Below are 19,986 nucleotides of genomic sequence, written 5' to 3'. Positions count from 1 at the left end.
GCTTGTGCCAATTATTTGCCAACCAACCTCTTTAAATAATAATAATATTAATATCATTTTTGCATCAGGCTGGTGAAACTGAGTACCTATACCAAAGGGAGTTCAGGCATTGTGTCAACGTTTTATTAAACTATGCGAGTGCACATCAGGACTTGCAACACAATACAGATAACACCAATTAAATTTCATCGAATTCCACCAAAAGGCGCAAGCTTGAGAGAGAATCTTTAGAAAGCATATTAGCGTTTTAAAGAGCTTGGCTGTAACAGGTTTTCTTAAAACTAAAAATTGATATTCATGATAATCCCCTCTTCGATATCAAATTATTGTCACGTAATCTCGTATATTTTGCAAACATTTAGCATACCTAAGCGATAAAAGCACCTTCAATAGGTCAGAAGTGTCGGTCAGAATCAGGAATGGCATCTTTCTAGGTACATCCTTCTCATGGTGCACCCGTTCCAAAGTCAGCCGCCTTTTTTTATATGCCTTTTTGTCATAGAGTAATGTTTTTTGCGCTTTTTTGGCCCACCTTTTGTAACTACGCGCCCGAACCCGAAGCCGTTTAAAACGCATTGACGTATAATACAATTTGTTGTATTAAACGATTGTATTATACGTCAATGTTAAAACGTCAACCTGTCTAAATGACGAGTTTGTTTACATTCTGACGTCATGGCGGTACGAAATTGCCTCCATATTTGTTTAGTTTCATCATGGTGCTGTATTTATTACGGCTCTCTCTATTTATTGTCAGGAATCATTATTAGAATTACAACGTAATTTTTCCCTCTTGTTTGCGTGCCGAGGTTTTATAGAAACTCTAATCTTTCTTTCAAGTGGTATTTTCTTAATTACCTGAGAGTGAAAAGTTATTTGTCTTCTCTGTTTTTAATGAATGGGTTCATACTCAAAGCTTCACAGTTGATTCGTCTATTATGGATGTAGGTATGTGATGCATGCCTCTCTATTTTCTCACATTGATTAGTTTGGCTTCGAAATCAACAAACTTTTGCATCTATGCATTTTCATATTTTATTTTGCAACCTGTAGTTAAATTGCTGGTAGTCTCCATGGCATATCTGGATTTTGGCCACAGGGTCAAAGTCTGCCTCCTATGAAAAGCGCCAGGTCTGCATTTATTTTAAGGCCAGAAGACATGAAACTTAAGAATTTCCACAGCAACATCATTGCTATTCTAGCCTTTTCTTCTTGCATCCTGAACAAGAGTTTTTCAACAACCTCTCACTCCACGTCACCCTAAACTCTTCAGATTAGGCGTAGACAGCCCAAACTTGGCATGGTGTCGCATCACTATTATTAATCAGTAAATGTAATGCAGATTATGGACCTCAAACTGAAGTTATTAGTTGTACATAGAACCAACTGCACTTTATTTTTTCATGTCCTGAACTTCTTTTTCAGTTTAGTTTGCCCAACAAGATGGTTAGATTTCCTAGCAGCTCATATTCTGAATAGCGGTGAAATCAGTTTCTCGGTTTGATCAACCTAGCGTCTGGTTCTTTGCAATGAGTATTTTCAGTAATTAAATCTAGCACACATGTTATGCTTTGAAATAGTGATGGAGTAACCGGAAGTAAATTTTTCCATGAACTTCTGCACTCTACTGTTGTCTGCCTCGTTAGGCATGAGCCTCAAATACTATGCAACCCTCAGTTAGTTCTAGTTTTTTGTTCAATTCCTCAGTATCCTTCTCTAATCTCTTCTTATTTGTTGTACTACTCACAACTATACAAAGAACAATTTACCGCTAAGTTTTAATACTAGCCTCTCCATCCAGCTAAACATCGTCTTAGCCTTTATGTGAGCACTTAGACTGAAATTGTTCTCTGTGCAGGCTCCTCAAATAAGGACCAGTAATTTTGTCTTGATCAAATTTTAATTTCCCTTGTTTACCAGCTTAGTCGCCCGTCACACAGCTTGTAACAAGGTTCTCTACTTTATTTATCCCAACAATTTTGAGGTTAAGTTATCAACAGTGATGGTTCGGTCTGGGAATCAAGAGTTTTCAATCCAAATACAGTAAATTTTGCAACCTTTAGCGTGATGCCTCCCTCTTGGTTGGTTGTCTGATGAAACGTTTCCAATGATACTTAGCAGTTTTGAAAATTTTTTTCCTTGATCATGATCTTTGAATTGCTAACTACTTGATCAATTATTTTATACCAATGGTCGAACTATGAAACCACATATCTTAGTTTGCGATGTTGCAAATCTCCTGTCACCTTTGCTCTTTTCTGGGATGACTAATCTTTGTTCCAACCTTTGTCAGATTTTCCTTGCCCCATCGATATTACCTAAAAAATTTTTGACTGAATGTTTTATCTCTCTCATAAAGAAGAAAATAAGATTGTGCATATCCTTCAGAAAATGCACTAAAATATTGAAAATCTGACTTACAGTGATCATGTTATGTGCTTTCATTGTTTCCTGTTAATGTAATGGGATTCTGTGCAACAAGACAAGATTGAAATTAAGGAGCATAACTTGGATCGCATCCACCGAGCACATGGAGCGACAATAGAAATGAAGGAGTTACTGCCATGACTTTCAAGTCATGGTTGTCTCAGTGAATTCAAGTGGTATGAGATAAAAAGGCAGTAGAGGAAGGTTAGCATCTTAGCCTTTTATTTATTATAGAAACTTGAAGACGTGTAATTTAATATGATTTTTTCCCCAACTTTTTTCAGAGAGTAAAAATCAGTTGATTTTCTGAAATTGTCGCATTTTACGTTGCTACAATGTCAGACGGACCACTCGGAAGCATGTCCCCTCCCTCCAGGCACATCGTCAAAGAAGGCTGGCTCTTCAAAAGAGGCAAGTTTATAGATCTTTCAAAATGAATATTTGTGACTATCCTTAAGTAGTAGAAGAGACCTTGATCCTATAAATTTCAAATTGAGATATTGATTCGTCTGCTTAGAGGAGTGTATCATGAACTAAATACACACATGTCATGAAAACATTCGTCCTATTTCAACATAATAAATGTTTAATTAAAGTGAATCTGTACGAAGCTTTCATCTACCATGTTCGGTACCACAAAAAATAAATCCTCAGGTGTTGCAAAGAATCTGAAATTCAGCTATGACGTACTCTAACTATAAGGTATAACACAGTATAAGGAGAGCCCAAGAAAAATGTTTGAAGTACAATTTTTCCACTTTAAAATTGGAATGAACAATTTCATTTTAACAATAACAAGAAAATAAGGGATCCCTTTGAAACGATCATTAATGCAAGTTTATGGGGATTGAAAATATTCTCATTGGATACCTATAAGTCAGAAATAGGAAAAGTCATTTTTTACGCTGTTTTCTTGGGAAATATTAAAAGACTACTTGGTTGTTTTTTATTTTCTTCAACTTAAAAAATTTCAAGTACAGGGTTCTACGAACGAGAAAACAGGGAAAATCCAGGGGCCAAATTTTGTCGGTCCTTCCACCATACTTAAATATACTTAGAACGGGTCTCGACTGCACTTCAGTCCGGCTTAGCGCTTCTGATTGGCCGGTGGTGTGGTGTGAACTCATCGATGGATGTTGCACTCCGTGTGAAAAAGCCGACAAAATTCGGTCCCAGGGAACAGAATTTTGAGGGAATTCGCAGGGAGCCCGGAGTTAGTGATTTTTTTTCACCTCTGTGTCAAATGAGTTGGTGTAGAGAATTACTTCATGATGCCATCACTCAGGGAAAATCCAGGGAATTTGAAAGTTGAAATAAAGTAGAAACCCTGCAAGTACCAAATAATGAAAACAATCTTTTGTTTGTTCTACTGACTGTCATCATTTTTCATTCAAACATAGTAATTAAATTCTTTTTTCATCTTAAAAACAGATCTTGTTCTGAGTAACATACTTGTTAAAATCATAAATAAAATCATCATTTTCCCAATCTAAAAACTCAATGAAGTTAATTGTCCAATTTAAAACACTTTCTCTGTTCTCCAGGCGAGCATATAAGGAATTGGCGATCTCGCTATTTTGTCTTGCTGTCTGATGGATCTCTTATGGGTTACAAAAGTCCTCCCGACGGCTCTGTCCTCAGTCCCCCCGTGGAGCCCCTGAATAACTTTACAGTCAAGGGGTGCCAAATCATGACGATTGATCGGCCAAAGCCTTACACTTTCATCATCAGAGGCCTTCAGTGGACCTCAGTCATTGAGCGAACTTTCCATGTTGAATCAGAGCAAGCCAGGTATGAATAGTTCTTAATTCACTCATCCTGTTTGTCCTCCAGATTTTTCTTCGTCATTTTCCGTGTAATCCTTTTTTCCAATCTTTATCCTCAGCCTCTTCGAAATTTACAGATAATTGATAAAGTCAAAATTTCAAATCGGCTAGAATATTGAAAATTTACTGTTTGAGTATAAGGTCGTATGTGTTAGAGCTCACACCTGTGGTATTTTATTTTTGGAACAACTTCATAGTAAGCTCGCAAGAATGTTTCTTATTTTTTGAAACTTGAAATGCCTGAAAAATTCTTTCGGCAGAGAAATTTTTGGTGTGATGTTAAGGGGCAACATGCCCCTACCTGCATTTACAACTTGTAAGCATCCCAGGACTGCCCAAGTGATCATCCTTGATTGTACTCTAACCCCTTAACTGTACAAGATGTATTTGCTTGATGAAAGTTTTATCATCAGAGCTTATGAAGAGTGTGTATTTAACTGATAAGCACCATAGTTAGTAAATAACTACCCCTTACCCTTTAACTTTTTAACTCACCTAAAATGTGATATGTATTTGGTTTTCAGCTGCAAGTCCCATCCTTTTTTACAGAATTCCTTATATTTCAGTCAGCGTCTGCCCTTTATTAAAGTCATTTATTACCTATTACCTTTTAAAAGCTTACTCCAAGTCTACAGAGCTATCTACTGTTGTTTGGAGTGTACCACTTTTCCTTTTGCATAAAGTATGATAAGAAAAAATTGTAGTTTTGAGATTCCAGTCAAGTACTTGAGTTCTGAGCAAGTAATTGTTTTGCAAGAATCATTTTGTAGCCATCTGTAACTACATGAAGCAGTTTTCCATTTGTTTTTTTCTTTTTTTTTCTTTACATCCCCTCTCTCATCTTTTGTTTGTTTTGCCCTGTAGTTTTTGTATGAAACTTTCTCTGCCCTTCTCCAACCCGTGTGAACACTTCAGTAAAGTGTAAGTGTTCCCTTTTTGATAAAGGAAGACAAATTTTGGAAACAAATAATGAAAAGGTGCACTTTCATTCCTATGATATCCAGTTATTAGAGGGTCTATCAGGAGGACACTACATTGTGTTTCAATTTTCATGTCCTCTTTCTATTGGAATCTGTCCTCTGGCTTCCAGGGAAGAATGGGTAGAAGCAATTAAGGCAGTCTCAGAAAAGTTGGCTCAGTCAGAAACTGAAGACATTGAAATGAAACCTGAGGATTATGATCTCTCGGATGAAATGAGAGCCAAATTCTCAGTTCAAGGGACATCTAGCAACAAAACCACCGGAAAGCAGAAAATTGTAAGTTGAGCTACACTTTATTACTCCTGTAACCAGAATATCAGTCCAAAATCATTCTCATCACAGGGAATAGATACGTTTCTTTTTTTATCTGTTATGATTTTTTCACCTAATTTAAAGCATCATATTAGGCTTGAAACCTGACAGCTAAGACTTTTGTATCAGTTTGAAGCCTATTTCACAACCTGGAAGTAAAAGTGGAAAACAAAACTACAGGTATGCAGAAATTTCTTAGCATTCTCATTTTTAAATTGGCCTTTCTAGTTGAAAAATCCTCTTTTTTCCTCCAAAATTTTTATGTGATGACCTTGTAATGACAAAAAATGTGCAGTCTTACTTGAAATAGTCTACTTGATTAGCTGCATCTCTTTCATAGACAGACCCATTTTTCAGTCTCTTGATCACTTAATTGGAGCCTCTACAAATTTATACGTTTTATTTTTCAGACCTTGGAGCATTTTGAGTTTTTGAAAGTTCTCGGGAAAGGCACATTTGGAAAAGTTATTCTTTGCAGAGAAAAAGCTACAGAACATTTGTACGCCATCAAAATCTTGAAAAAAGAAGTCATCATTCAAAAAGATGAAGTTGCCCATACACTAACAGAAAACAGAGTGCTCCGAACAACTCGGCACCCATTTCTGATCGTAAGTTCATTCATAAATCTTCAATTTCTTAGGTTTTATGAATGCATATTTTTTGGTGTTTTCTGTATTTATTACTTATACCCTCAGGGTCTGTGTAACTTTGGTGAGTGTCTTTAGTAATAGCTTTCATTTTTTTTCTTCTTTCCTTTTAGTTCCTGTTTTTTTTTTTTTTTTTTTTTTTTTTTTTTTTTTTTTTTTTTTAATCTTTCAAGTTCTTGAAGGCTCTTGATTCATGAACAAAGTTGTAGATACTTGACATTCCATGAACTTTTAAATTCGTTGATTCAATTTCTTTTTCCGGGAATTTCAATTCTCTTTTCACTTTCGAATTGCATTAAAAATTGCAATAGAAAAAAGAAAATCTATTTAAACACCATCGATCATGACGGAATGGATCAAGCATTGAGTATGTATCCAGCATTAATTAAGATATCGCCTCTTGAATAACTTGGCAATGGACCACTAGACAAGGTACGAATTTAAGCAATCTGATACATGTTTCTTAACCAGAATTTCACGTAGAAAACGATTCACACAACGAAAATTACGGAAACCAACTCCTAACGAAGATATTAAAGTTTTTATTTCACATTGGTTACGAGGAATTTGAACTGCCCGCTCACAAGAAACTCAAAACTCTACGTGAGTCAAATCGCCCACTACAACGGTTTCAGCAAGCTTCTCAATCGAGCAATGTTCATTTCCCATCATGCGTTGTTCAAACTATTAGCAATATGCTATAACTGAGCCAAAGCATCAAGATTGAGGTTGCCAGATTTTTATATCGCAGAGACTGTCATGATAAAGTTTAGCGCGTGATGTGAATCACGTAGAGCATTGAGTTTTCATGAGCGGGTGATTTGAATTCACGCATTAAGAATCATTAAATATCTTCGTAAGGAGTTAATTTTGGTAATTTTCGTTGTGTACATCGTGTTTTACGTAAAATTTTGGTTAAGAAACATGTATCAGAATGCTGAAATTCGTACCTTATCTAGTGGTCCATTACTACTATCACCTGCTGTAGTGTATAACATGGTTTTTCCTGTCTTAGATGGATACAGTTGATAAAATCCTGGGGAAAGAAACACTTGTATAAATCACCTCAAGAGATGACATCTATCGCTGTATTCAAATGACGATATCCTGGCAAGTATCAAGTGCAGAGACGTGGCGTTCAGGCAGAAGACAGATACTTTGTTTTACCATTCTCAATGATTGAACTATCAAATGTCAATTCTATGAGTAACAGGACGATATATTAGACACAGAATGAACCATTTAATAAATTTAGTTAATACATGTTTTCTTTCTTTTGCAGTCATTAAAATACTCATTCCAAACTGTGGACAGACTTTGTTTTGTCATGGAATATGTAAATGGAGGGGAGCTATTTTTTCACTTATCCAGAGAAAGAGTGTTCAGCGAAGAAAGGACTCGATTCTACAGTGCTGAAATCATCTCTGCCTTGGCTTATCTACATGGAGAAGGCATCATTTACAGAGACTTGAAGGTATAGTAATTCTTGTTCATTGTAATTTTATGTCTTTGGTCAGTGCAAGGTCTAGGCATTGACCCTTTACCCTGATTGTTCTCGTTCTCGGCTTTTCCTTTGGAAGTGAATATGTTTTTGTATTTTCATCATTTTTCTGTGCCTGATTAGTGCTGATGTCCAAAATTTAGCACAGAATTGCCCAATGTAGCCTTCTTTGAAAAATTTACATCCTCTTGCTCTTTTTGAAGCATTTAAGTTGAGTAGTGTGGGATAGTGATAGAGTAACAGTACATTTAAAGTATTTTTTCAATTTTTGTCTCAACAATTTGAAGTGTAACTTTAACCAAATGAGAGCGCACAATTTTCAGCAGTATATTTTGTGATGTTTTGCCCAATTGCATATTTTTCCTCTCCAACTGTGGATAGTCGCTGTTGAAGTTAAATAAATTAAATTTCTTAGTCGCTAGTTACTTTAAGTTTGGTTGGACACGTTTCGGTTGCCTCGTGTGACCATCCTCAGCCACACTGAGTGATTGAGTCGCTGAGAATGGTCGCTTGAGGCGATTAAAACTCGTCTGTTGGAACATAAAGTAAAGTGCAAGTGAGTATTTTAATTAATTTAACTTTAAAAAGCTCTTGTGCAATCCTGACTTTCACCGTTGAATCGCTGTTATTTATTACTTTTAAACAATTATGATAGAATTTATATTTTATGAAAGTTATTGCCCTGAGAATGTATGTATTCATGAACATGCACCTTCTGTGGTGTTAAAATTGCTGTAGTTGATCAAATAGTACAATTTGTTTTGTTACTCTGAAAGGGGTAGGTGTAAAATAGATCCAAATTTTCTCATGACCGTTACTTTTGAGACTTGGCTCATTCAATCTTTAGGTGATGCCCTTCCTTTTTTCAAAGTTTTTAGTCTCCCTAAAATGTTTGAGGCACTCAAAACTTTTAAAAGACAGGGCAATATATAGTAATTGAATCTTTTAATTGTCAAAGGCATCCGCTATGAGCAAGTTTGGGCCCACTTTGCATGTGCCTTTTTATGAAAGTATTGTACTTATGAATGTGTCCGGATCAGTCAAAGCTCCATTAGGAGACCATCATGACTTGGACTTAATGTGTAAAATAATTCCAGAAGACTTTGATCTCTTAAAGTCTCGTCTTTTTCCCACAGCTTGAAAATTTACTGCTTGATAAGGAAGGTCATATCAAGATTGCGGACTTCGGACTCTGTAAGGAAGACATAACATACGGAAGAACCACCAAAACATTTTGTGGGACACCTGAGTATCTTGCTCCAGAGGTAAAACTTGGCACTTCACCTTAAAGCAAAGCTGTTTTGGGACTAATTTTATTGTTGCCACAAAACAACTGTGCTGTTGTGAGACTCCAGTAGCATGGTAGTTTTTCTTCCCGTAGGAATCCTTGTTACATTCTTGGCTGATGACCTGTTTGGCAGTGGTAGCGGTGTGTCACGGTTTTAAGTGCACACCTCCCCATTTGCCTCATGCACGTCATGGAGGATTTTGTTTACCACATGTAACAGCACTGAGTTTGACTCCTAATGTTATTGAAACAAGATTTGATGTGGAAAATTTCTTGAGTTTTCCACGGAAAGCAGCCTTTTGTTTCTGTCACCGGCTGACAAAATCGTCATTAAATCTAATCCAGACTTGCTGCAATGACATTACTTCAAAAAGAAAATATATTACTACCGTTGGGATTTTGGTCAGGCTAATGGAGATCGTTATGTATGAAAAAATTCGTTAAATCGAAAAAGCCTTTTAGTTGATGGTATGATATTATCCTTTATTTGTATCCTTTCTAAAAGAAGAGGATTTTGTACCATGGACACTCAAAAATGTCAAAGTAAACCATAGTTACAGTTATTTGAATTTTGCTTTATGAAATACATAGTTTTGAGAACAAGGTATGCAATGTTAAGAATCTGCCATGTCAGGAGCTTGATTATGTCAAATTATCATGCAACTTTATACTCTCTGTTGGCATAAAAACAACCCAACTACTCACTATATATTCTTCGGGGTTCCAAAGAGTTTTCTTACCAAAACTCAAATTCTGATTTCTCGACCTGACTCTACAACAATCCTTTTCCCTCCAAAAAAAAAAAAAAAAAAAAAAATTTGCCTCCATATGCGGAGTGCCCTTTTTTCATGGACAATCGCAATTTTTCTTTACCTCAGGCTTCCATCCCATATTCCAAATGTCGCTCCTCATAAACAATTGATGTACCATATTGACGGTGAAACTACCGCACCCCCGTATCTCATTTCCTATGTTTGAAATTTTCTATTCTCATTTTGTTTTTTTGCAGAACAACAAATGAAAATCATTCCTTGAAGTTTTTACATAGCTTCCTTTGCTCAGAGAAGAAATATTAAGTGCGGAAGTTTTCAAGAATTGACATTGAGTAGTTTTCCTTTAAAATAATTAAGTATGACAGGAAGTCTACAAGGTAGCAAATCGAGATACGTCATTTGGTGGTTTCATTGTTGATACCTGTTTAATTTGGTGTCATTTACAATCTTAGAAGTGATTCCAATGAACCGGTACCTAAATTGTAAGAGATATTATGAATTACAATTATTCTATTTTTGGAAACAGGTGCTGGAGGACAATGATTACGGGCGAGCAGTTGATTGGTGGGGCATCGGTGTTGTTATGTATGAAATGATGTGTGGCCGTCTTCCATTTTACAATAAGGACCATGATGTTCTTTTCACATTGATTCTTATGGAAGAAGTAAGTATTGTCTCATCAGTAGTTATTTCTCTTGTTTTCCCAAAATATTAGATGAAAAATTAACAAAAAGAATTGACCATCATCTTCATTTGCGACTTTCTAGTTTGAAATTCTCAATTTTCTCTTGATATGAGGAGAGGAAGAGCCGATTTGTACTGATTTTCATACAGTAAGACTTCAATTGATTTGATCATGATTTAATAGATTGATCTGCCGGTTCCTTCAAGGGCTTCAAGCTAATTCGAATTAACAGACTCAGCGATTCAACAGATCAATTTGTCAGTTCTGTGTAATCCGATAAATTGACGTCGTACTGTATTATGTGTCAAAATCATATCTCTGGGAATATTCAGTGAATTTTGAAGACCCACTGGTAAAAGTGCAAACCAAGCATTTATCAAAATCATCTGGACAATTTTCACACAAACTTACCCCAAGAAACTCTTACATTTAAGCAGCCTCACTTTAAGGCTGATGCTTCCACCAACAAGCCTGAACTGTGTCGCGAGGAAACATACCTCATACAGCTTTTATTTTTACCCTGTCTGATGATTTCTTTAGTAGAAACCACACTAAATTCTAACAAGTTGGTTTTTGCAATCGCTAGCGATAGCAATATTCGTCATGGGAACTTTTGCTTCTGGGATATGAAAATGTTAAGGTACAGTTCGTTTGTAGTATCTTCAGAATTGAAGGGGCTATGTAATTTTGTGTCGACATCTCTTTTTTAACATTTTTAATTTTTTTTCTTTGCATACAAGAAAGCTGTTATTTACCAATTATTTATTTCCGTTGGATTATGTATGGTTTTCGGAAGTTAACGCATTTAACTTTCAGTTTCGTTTTTTCGGCGTAAAGTATGATATTTTTACTCTACGCATATGCCCGAATACGCATCATAAGTGACCTATGTGCTTCCTAAGTTGCCATTTTTTTCATTCAAATAGATGTAACTGAAATGTTAGATGTGTACTACCTATACTACTTTCATGTCATTGCTTTATTTATTTATTTTTTTTTGAGTAGGTATAAATTGTTATTTTTTGCTGAATTTTGGAGAAAATATTGCTTCAAGAACGTGGAATGTAAATTAATTTTATTGAAAAAAGAAAATACCATCATTAATTTGGGCGAACAGAGAAAATATACATCAATATTTGGGTCAACATCTCCCTGATTATATAAAGGATGAATATATTAGTATTTCTGTATCAAAAAACTTAGCTTTTGTCTTCAGAGATACAATGATTCTAGTCCCAGTCAATTTGTTTTATTGAAAAAACAAAAAAAACAAAAAATAAATAAAAAAAAAAACAACTGAAATGTTAGACATACTATTTTCATGTCTTTCTATTTGTATCAATAGGTACTTTTCGCTTAGCTTACGAACGTTGAATGCAAATTAACTTTATTGAAAAAAGAAAATAACGTCATTAATTTGGGGGAACATGTGGCTGATTATATGAAGGAGGTATATTCCAGTATTTATGTTTAACATATTAACTCACGAGAAAATTTTCGCACATTTATCATCTAGTATTAAGTATTTTTTGATGATTAGTCTAAAACATTCAATACAACCATTAAAAAGTAACACCCATTGTCGGGTATCGAACTCCCGATTGCCTAGTGCCCGCTCCTTTTCATAAAAATGTGGCGACTTAGTCAACCAGGCTATCACGGCTCCGCGGTCGAATGCGTAAAAATAGCCTACAAAAGACTCTGACGGTGGGCGGGGCTTATCACAAGAGTTGTTTTCGACGCTTCGTAGCTCCTGAGATATGAAAAAAATGAGCTAAGCGCCTCTCTCTGTGAGACATTGTTTACCTATGCTATCATGTGTCTCAAGGTTCATCTCATCATGCATTTGCTATCGCGGCAGTAAGCTGAGGCAATATTTCTGTATTCATGGATTAAATCAATCAATCGAGTTCTGATTTTGGCTCATATATCCGTAACGAGTCCTCCAGAACAATTTTCCACCTTGTACGATGGTTATTATTTCTTTACTTCTATTTTTCGAATTTGAGGTGGGATAATGGCGGCTTCTCAAGAGCACCGAGGTAGGCGATCTTTTGCACCAACGAACAGAAAACTGATGGCGAAAAATAACCAATCAGAACCTCCCAAAAAAAAGAATTTGCCTAAAAACGGAACTTCGTGGTTCTGCGCAGATTCACCAGTCAGACACGACATCTCAAGGTGGAAAAAAACTCGCTGAAAGCGAATTTTAGCAATCAACACAACTTGACGTAGAGACATGATTGGCTATAAAATACAACGGCTTTTGATACATCGGGAAATCAACCAAAAATCGGAGACTGGGCGAAACGCTCAAGGTCGCAGAGGTATAGGGAATCCCATAGCGAAAGCAACGGAACGATTCTAATATCATGGGGAACTCCGTTCCCATGACAAAAAGACAAACGCGATGTATAAACTTGATTTTATTGGCCTTAGAAAATTGAAAATTCTGCAGTTATTAATGCTTAAATTATTCTTTCGAACTTTTACAGGTTAAATTCCCCAAAACAATTTCAAATGAAGCCAAAGACTTACTCAGTGGTCTCCTCATCAAAGATCCAAACAAGCGATTGGGAGGAGGTCCAGAAGATGCAGAAGAGATCAAACATCATCCATTCTTTGCATCTATCAACTGGGAAGACTTAGTCAAGAAAAAGGTAAATACTATTTTAGTTTAAACAAGAAAAAAGCTTCAGTACAAAATTTGCATGTCCTTAGAGGTAGAAAATTCCAACAACGTTGCTACTTCTTAACCGCAACAAGATACTTACTGTACAGCTTTTTCCTGTTTTAAATTTGTTTTCTGATTAAAATAGTTTGGAGGGATGAAAATTATCTGGTACTCTTAACTTTAGTGAATTGATTTAGTTTTCAGCTCAGAATCAGTAGCAAAAATGAGAGCTTCATTTTAAACCCAGATTCAACGAAAGATTTCCATACTCGATGTGTCTTAAAAATCACTTTTTATTATAATTAATTTTTTTCCAATGATGAAGCATAACAACAGTATGATGACGGAGGCACGCAGAAAATGAGGAATTGCAGGTCACGTTAGGAAAGTCACTCTTTTTTTAATAAAAAGAACAGACAGAACTTATGTACTATTCTCTCACACATTTGAAGCGTACTAAAATATGGGTCCAATTTTAGTTAAAACGTTTTTTTTACCTTTTCACGAAACTCCTTGTAAATGAAAGTTTGTTAGGTAAGCCAGTTCCAGGATCCCAGGTGAATTATGAGTGGAAATTTTATCTGCATCCTTAAAATGGAATTTAATGAATTGTCATAACAAAGAATGGAAACGATTACGAAGTCTAAGAAAGCTTGATCTATACTTTTGTTATTATTTTATTCAACATGATGCTGAATATCATTTTTGCCTAAACTAATCTTATGAAATTGTTTTCTTGTGGACTTGCGGTTTAAATTTTTCTATTCCAGCAATTCTATTGATGTTCTTTTTTCCCCTGAGATCTGGGTGGAGGAAGGGGAAAAATTGGAGTGTCTTGTATGCCTCATGAAAAATTTTAATGATCCCAAACCATCTCAGCTCTATAGCTCTTAATTTTAATGTGTGACACAAAATAGATTTTGCATTGAAAACAAATTAAGAATGAATGTAAAATGAATCTCTTGAGGGTTAGTATGTCCCGTATCACTCATCCATCAAAGCCCTCAACCCTCATTGCATGACAGATTTAATGAATTCGTCTGATCTATTGTGAGTGATTTTTTGCTGTCCATTAAGGTGTCACTAATGCTCTGATAAATTTTCAGTTGTCTATTAAATATCAGAACCCAAGAGTGCTTCGATGGGTTCATATTAAGTCAATACGTCAAGTGTTGAGTTCTAGAATGCAGCCATCAATTAAATTTCCCTCTCATTTATAGTTTTTCCTTCGCGGGGAGGGAGGATGTACCAAAAAACAGCCTTTATCTCAGTTACTTAAAAGATTGTGGTAAAGTAAATGTCCTCAAAATCATATCAGTCTGCTCTCTTTCTGTGTTGGTTCCACTACCAAGGGGAAAAAAACGAAATGAAGTTATTCTTTCTGCTTTCTTTTTTTACATATTGTAATCGTACAATCCATTTCTCTCTTTTCATTTTCAGATTCCTCCTCCATTCTTACCTCAAGTCTTATCAGACACAGACACACGTTATTTCGACTCGGAGTTCACTGGAGAATCAGTAGAGCTGACGCCTCCAGACAACACTGGCATCCTTAGGAGTATAGAAGAGGAGTCAGAAACATTGCAACCTTACTTCCCTCAATTTAGTTTTCAAGAAGTCAGTGGTTCGATCCTAGGTCCTCAGACGCCAATCAATATAAACACATCGCTGGTTCATAATTTGTAACTGGGATTTAAATGTACTTTAAAGGAAGGCTTATGTTTTTATAAAACATTCTTACCCTAGTTGTGACCAATGGGACCAGAGGAAAACATCAACTCAAACTTTATTCATCCAAAAACAACTTTCAAGTTTAGGTATTGAATTTTTCTTCTTGGAGGGAGTAATTTAATCTCCAAGGCAGGAAATTGTAAAGTTCCTGCAATTAACATGAAATTGCAAAAATGCGCTGGTATCTCGGATGGGGTGTTACAAATTTTCCGCTCCCATTTTATTTTCTGAAGGAGACTGAACCAAGATCATGACTTGGAATTTTCACAGAATGTTCCGCATATAGAGAGGACAAATCATGTAAGCTTTCAAGGAATAACTTTCAGTAGTATTCCATGCAGAAAATGAAGTATGACAGTAAGTTTGCAACGCTGCAAAGCAAGGTATGCAATCTTGCAGTTTCATCATGAATATTGTCCTCGCTCAAGTTACTTCTCAATGCTAGCAACCTAAACAAAAAATGAACCCATTGATAATAAACCTTCTTTTTCAATTCTTCCCTGTAGAATTTTTGAACATCCAGCGGTAACTGAAGCAAAGTTATTGAATACGAAAATTGTCTCAACTAGTTGATAATCATCTGTTTGAACTTCAGTTACACTAGCTTTACATCTCAGGATGTCGCAGATTTTTTTCATCATCCTGAATTGGATACGCTTACTGCAGATTTCCTAGGGAATGCAGTCATTATGAATTACGATCCTATATTTATTGGCATCAAACTTGTGACCGTTTCCAGAATTTTTGAGAAAAAATTTGAATAAGTTTAAATCTTCTTCCGAATCTCAAACTTCTTAGCGAAAATTAAGAAAGTTAGCTAGGTTATTGATAAAACATTAGGTCTTCCCAACCTCTGGATCTTCTTCTCTTAGTAGTTACTTGGCTTTCGCTCCAGTTGAGGAGCCTTCAGCCATAACCTTGGGAGCATAAGAACCGTTCCACCATGTGACTGCAATTGGAAGTAAAAAATGGTATTTTTATCTTCAGATGTAATATGATGTTCAAGCACCTTGCAAAGTAAAAACACTGAGGCCAAGGTATATTTTCGAGTGTCTATATTTTCGCTTGTTCATCTTTTTTGAGACCTTTTACTAGTCCTGGGATCATTTTTTGTGCTAAACCCTCCGTTTAATTTAAGAATAAAATAAGTTTTTCCTCTGGTTCCAATTTAGGTCGCAGCTACAGCGTCAGGCGATTAGACTGAGTTATTCCTTGTTTAGATTTTCCTCCAGTTTGTCTTTAATTTGTGGTTGTTACAGCTTAGACATAGGCAACAGTGCCAAATACTCTTGAAATGTTCATCATGTTTCTTTAACATCAATGAATCAGTAAGTCATCTCCTGTCTAATTATTTGTTGCTGTAAAAATGAAGCATTGACAGATAAAAATTTGTATCTTTTCTAGGAATTCTTTTGCAGTGCCTTGACTGCATCATCAATCCTTGAGTGTAGCCATTACATTGAGGATGCACCTGTAAATCTATGTGATATATCAGTTAAATTAGTCAGTGGTTCAATTCTGGGGCTACATATGCTTAAGTAAATATGTATGTGATAAGGTATGTAAAAGTGTGTTGTTAGAATGAGGAACATTGAATGCTTACTAACGTTTTGTCCACACAAGCAAACTTTTCCTATATCCTGGTGAAAGTAAGTTTAATAAACTGTACATTCAGTGCAACAAACTAGTTTTATCTCAGATTGAACTAGTTCAGAAAAGTTCTTAGTGAGGCTATCCTTTACTACTTTTGGATTCGCCTGGAGTTTGCCCACTTTGACAAAGCTCAATATCAATATAAATTTGCTTGATATCAATTTGTTGCAAAAGCGAGCCAGTGTCTTATGGAAAAGTGAGTGTTTTTGCAAAGTTACGTGAGAGAGTGTACTCTCGTTATTCAAGTCCACATACACACACACACCCTCACACATATACATATAAGTGTAAATATTCGGTACGTATGTTGTAACCAAGTGTATTTTTAATAGGTTTTGGGGTAGAACTGAAGCCATCATTTATTGGAAGGGAAAATTGATTTTTCAATCTAATTGCCGTCAGAGGTATGCCAAGTTTTTGGTTTTTTTGTAACAACATTGATTGTGAAAATTTGTAGCTTTCTGAAATTGTTGCAACTGTGCTTTCGTACCTTCTCTCTTTTATCTCTCAAAGTAACCACAACTACTAGGTACTGTTCAAGAATACAGCAAATTATTGAAAAATCTCGCTGAAATCTCTGTCATAATCACATAATCTGTGAATCATCAATGAGCCACCAGTATTTAAAGACACAACCTAATTCAGTTTAAATTTTCTCCCCCTTTATTAGTTCAACATTACTTGAATTAGTTAGGGAATGAAGTTAATTGTTTTGTCTTCATCCATTGAATCACATGTGTTTTTATTTTAAAATAATAACCCTGTGAATTAGTGAAAATTTTAGTGAAATTAAAGGTGACAACAACCCAAAAATAAATTTAAAATTCGAGTAGACATCCTCAAAGCAATAGAGCACAAAATATGAACAAGGAAATCCATTTCATAAATCTCATTCCATTGCAATTAGGCCTAACATCTTTCCGTAATCATTTTTTTTTCTTTGCTCTCAAGAATGCGTTTTACGATATGTTCCTGTGATGATTCATATAATACAGAGGAATGTTATTTAGGTTTTAGAGTTTGTGTAATTTCTGCAGGCTTTGAATCAATAGTACTTGTATTATGAAATACACACATTATATCCTTATGAAGACAAATATTTTACATAAAACGTTTGTCGCAAAGTCATGTTTTTGCACAGGCACTTATCGAATTTTATGCTAAAGAAATGTTCCTTGAAAGAAAATGTATTGTCCGCATTTCAAGTTCATTAGGGCCTAAAAATTGTTTATATTCAAGGGTTTCCGGATAATGGCAAGATAATATTTGTGCTCAGGGATTTGTTTTTCTACAGTTTTCTTGAAAACAATAAACTAACATATGTATTGCCAAAAGACTGACTCTTGGGTAAAGAATAATTTCTTTATATATAATTTTCTTACTTCTTCCCTCTTGGAGATTATCTTTAATGAGGGTCATTGGAAAAGTAATGTTCCTTTTCCCCCTAAAGTTTAAGATCACTATGAATCAATAATAAAAATAAGTTATTCCTACCCCTATAATTTTCTGTATTATTTTTATTAACTTTGACCTACTGGTGTGAAAAAAAATACATTGTCATAGGTCCATCTCCTCCAGTCACATTGACTGAGGGAGCAGTGAGTTTTCGGCAGAGCTTTTGATGGCTGGCTCAAAAGAATGATTTTAATTGCAAAAAACCCTTATTTCGTTTCCAGATTAATGCAAGCTCTGCAACGACCTGTTTCAAATCAGCTGTCATTAACTTCTAGAACTACTTCCGGTTCTCACCAAACTTTCCTTTTTATATTCTCCTGTTTTTCTCAAGCTTGCTACAAATTTTACTTACCTCCCTTCAATGGAACAATATTTCTGAGAAAAGCATTTTACTGTGCAAAAAAACACATGCATTTCCTAAGTAAATAGCAAGAGACTAAGTAAATAGCAGAGAGCTAGGCAGAGAATAATCAACTGACCGTAGGCTGAAATGTTGAGACGAAATTGGGATGTCTCGTCTCAGTGGCAACAAATTTTAAGGGCTTATAGCTCTTATCAGTGAAGACAAATTTCGAGAAAAACCAAATGCAGTGTTTGGTTACTAAAGATACTTTTAGAAATCAGAGTTTTTCAAGAAGTGATAACTTCCCTATCAAGTTGTTTTTTTGGGGAAAATATTAAGAATCATAACTTGTTGTTTTCAAAACTGATTCTGTTGTGCAGGGGGAAATTTTTTCCTCACCGTAAAAGAAATAGTGTTTAAAAAAATAACAGGACCATTTGAAAAGGACAAGCCTTTGTCTACGCATAAAAACTTCACTCAAACTTCAGCACCAACCGTGAAAGAAATTTCCTCAAAAACGCTCTTGTGTTCCATTAAAATTGGTTTAGTTAAAACGAAAGCTGAGGTTATCTCTAACTCTGTTGAATTCGACCAAGGTATTCCACCAATAGTTATAGGGAATTCGTACGAACATACAAAGCCTAGTCCATTATTTTGTACTGAAAAATAGTCAGATCGGAAGTTGTAAAAATATGCGATTACAACTACTTAGTTTTGTTTTTTTTTTTTCTTTCTATTTTTTCCCTTCATGTAATGAATATTATCCTGGAAGTATCACTCATTTTTGCTGCACTAATTTTTAAGCTCAGATGATTGGCTTGAATTTGCTTAAAGTACTTCTGCCTCAGAGGCTGACTTTTGTGATTTTGAAACGTAAAATATTTTAATCCACTATATCTTACCTTAATCACAAGCAGGTACAGCTCACGTTTTGGATTTCTATAAAAATTCTTGCAACAAAAATGAGTTACTCAATGGATGGCTCTTTAATGCTAGATTTTCCTACCTGTTTTTTGGTAGTCATTTTTAAACTGTATAGGAATCTGTGAAACACTGAAAAATATTTTTAACTCAAAAATTTTGTTCCTTTATTTTATCATCTTTGAGAAACCCCATCACTGCTGATACAAACATTTTTTTGTGGCAAGAAATAACAGAAGGCTTCCTCAGGAGGAAGAACATAAACATTTTCAGTAACCTGAAATTCCCCTGAGGTGTCTACTTTTCTCTGTTCCAAGTCTAAAGTTTGCAAGCAACAATGAATGCATCAATACATAAAGAAAGAGATTCCGAATTGGAGCTCTGAAATAAGTAGCACACATATTTATGTAAGACGTGATCCGAATGGGAATTTCTATGATAATTAAAAGTTTCTTTCGATGGAATTTTATAATTTTCTGGATTTTGAAGCAAGTTGATTAATTAAGCTTCCCATTTAACCTCTCTCACAAGAGAGAAATTTAATGGTATCAATAACCCAAATAGCACAATGCGATGAAAATATTGGATTAATGTACTAAAATGGAAATTTTTTTTATCATGAAATTGTAACATTCTTACATCATTTGGTCAATAAATGCTGATCTGAAACGATCAATAAGATGAGTTACTGTATACGAAATTTGCAAATTACAATGCAAAGAAAAATAAGTTTCAAATTTATGGCAATTTTCAGGAAGAGTTGTCTTTTC

General features: G+C 35.2%; 1 protein-coding gene across 2 annotated transcripts; it reads left to right on the top strand.

Moving 5' to 3' along the window:
* Positions 1 to 697: 697 nt before the first annotated feature.
* On the top strand, positions 698 to 19,373 carry Akt (AKT serine/threonine protein kinase). 2 transcript variants are annotated; one of them, XM_019046263.2, is made up of 10 exons: positions 698 to 948; positions 2,712 to 2,838; positions 3,972 to 4,218; positions 5,344 to 5,509; positions 5,956 to 6,153; positions 7,475 to 7,666; positions 8,830 to 8,958; positions 10,281 to 10,418; positions 12,935 to 13,099; positions 14,554 to 19,373. In XM_019046263.2, exons 2-10 carry the CDS (start codon positions 2,763 to 2,765, stop codon positions 14,797 to 14,799), a joined length of 1,557 nt encoding a protein of 518 aa, XP_018901808.1. In that variant the 5' UTR covers positions 698 to 948; positions 2,712 to 2,762; the 3' UTR covers positions 14,800 to 19,373. The 2 variants fall into 2 exon arrangements, with proteins under 2 accessions (XP_018901808.1, XP_018901810.1); XM_019046265.2 differs by having other exon boundaries at positions 708 to 944.
* Positions 19,374 to 19,986: the final 613 nt, after the last annotated feature.

Source organism: Bemisia tabaci, chromosome 4, assembly GCF_918797505.1.
Source record: "Bemisia tabaci chromosome 4, PGI_BMITA_v3".
NCBI lineage: Eukaryota > Metazoa > Arthropoda > Insecta > Hemiptera > Aleyrodidae > Bemisia > Bemisia tabaci.
Note: the sequence above shows the minus strand (reverse complement) of the source record. Positions and strands in the feature narration are given on the sequence as shown.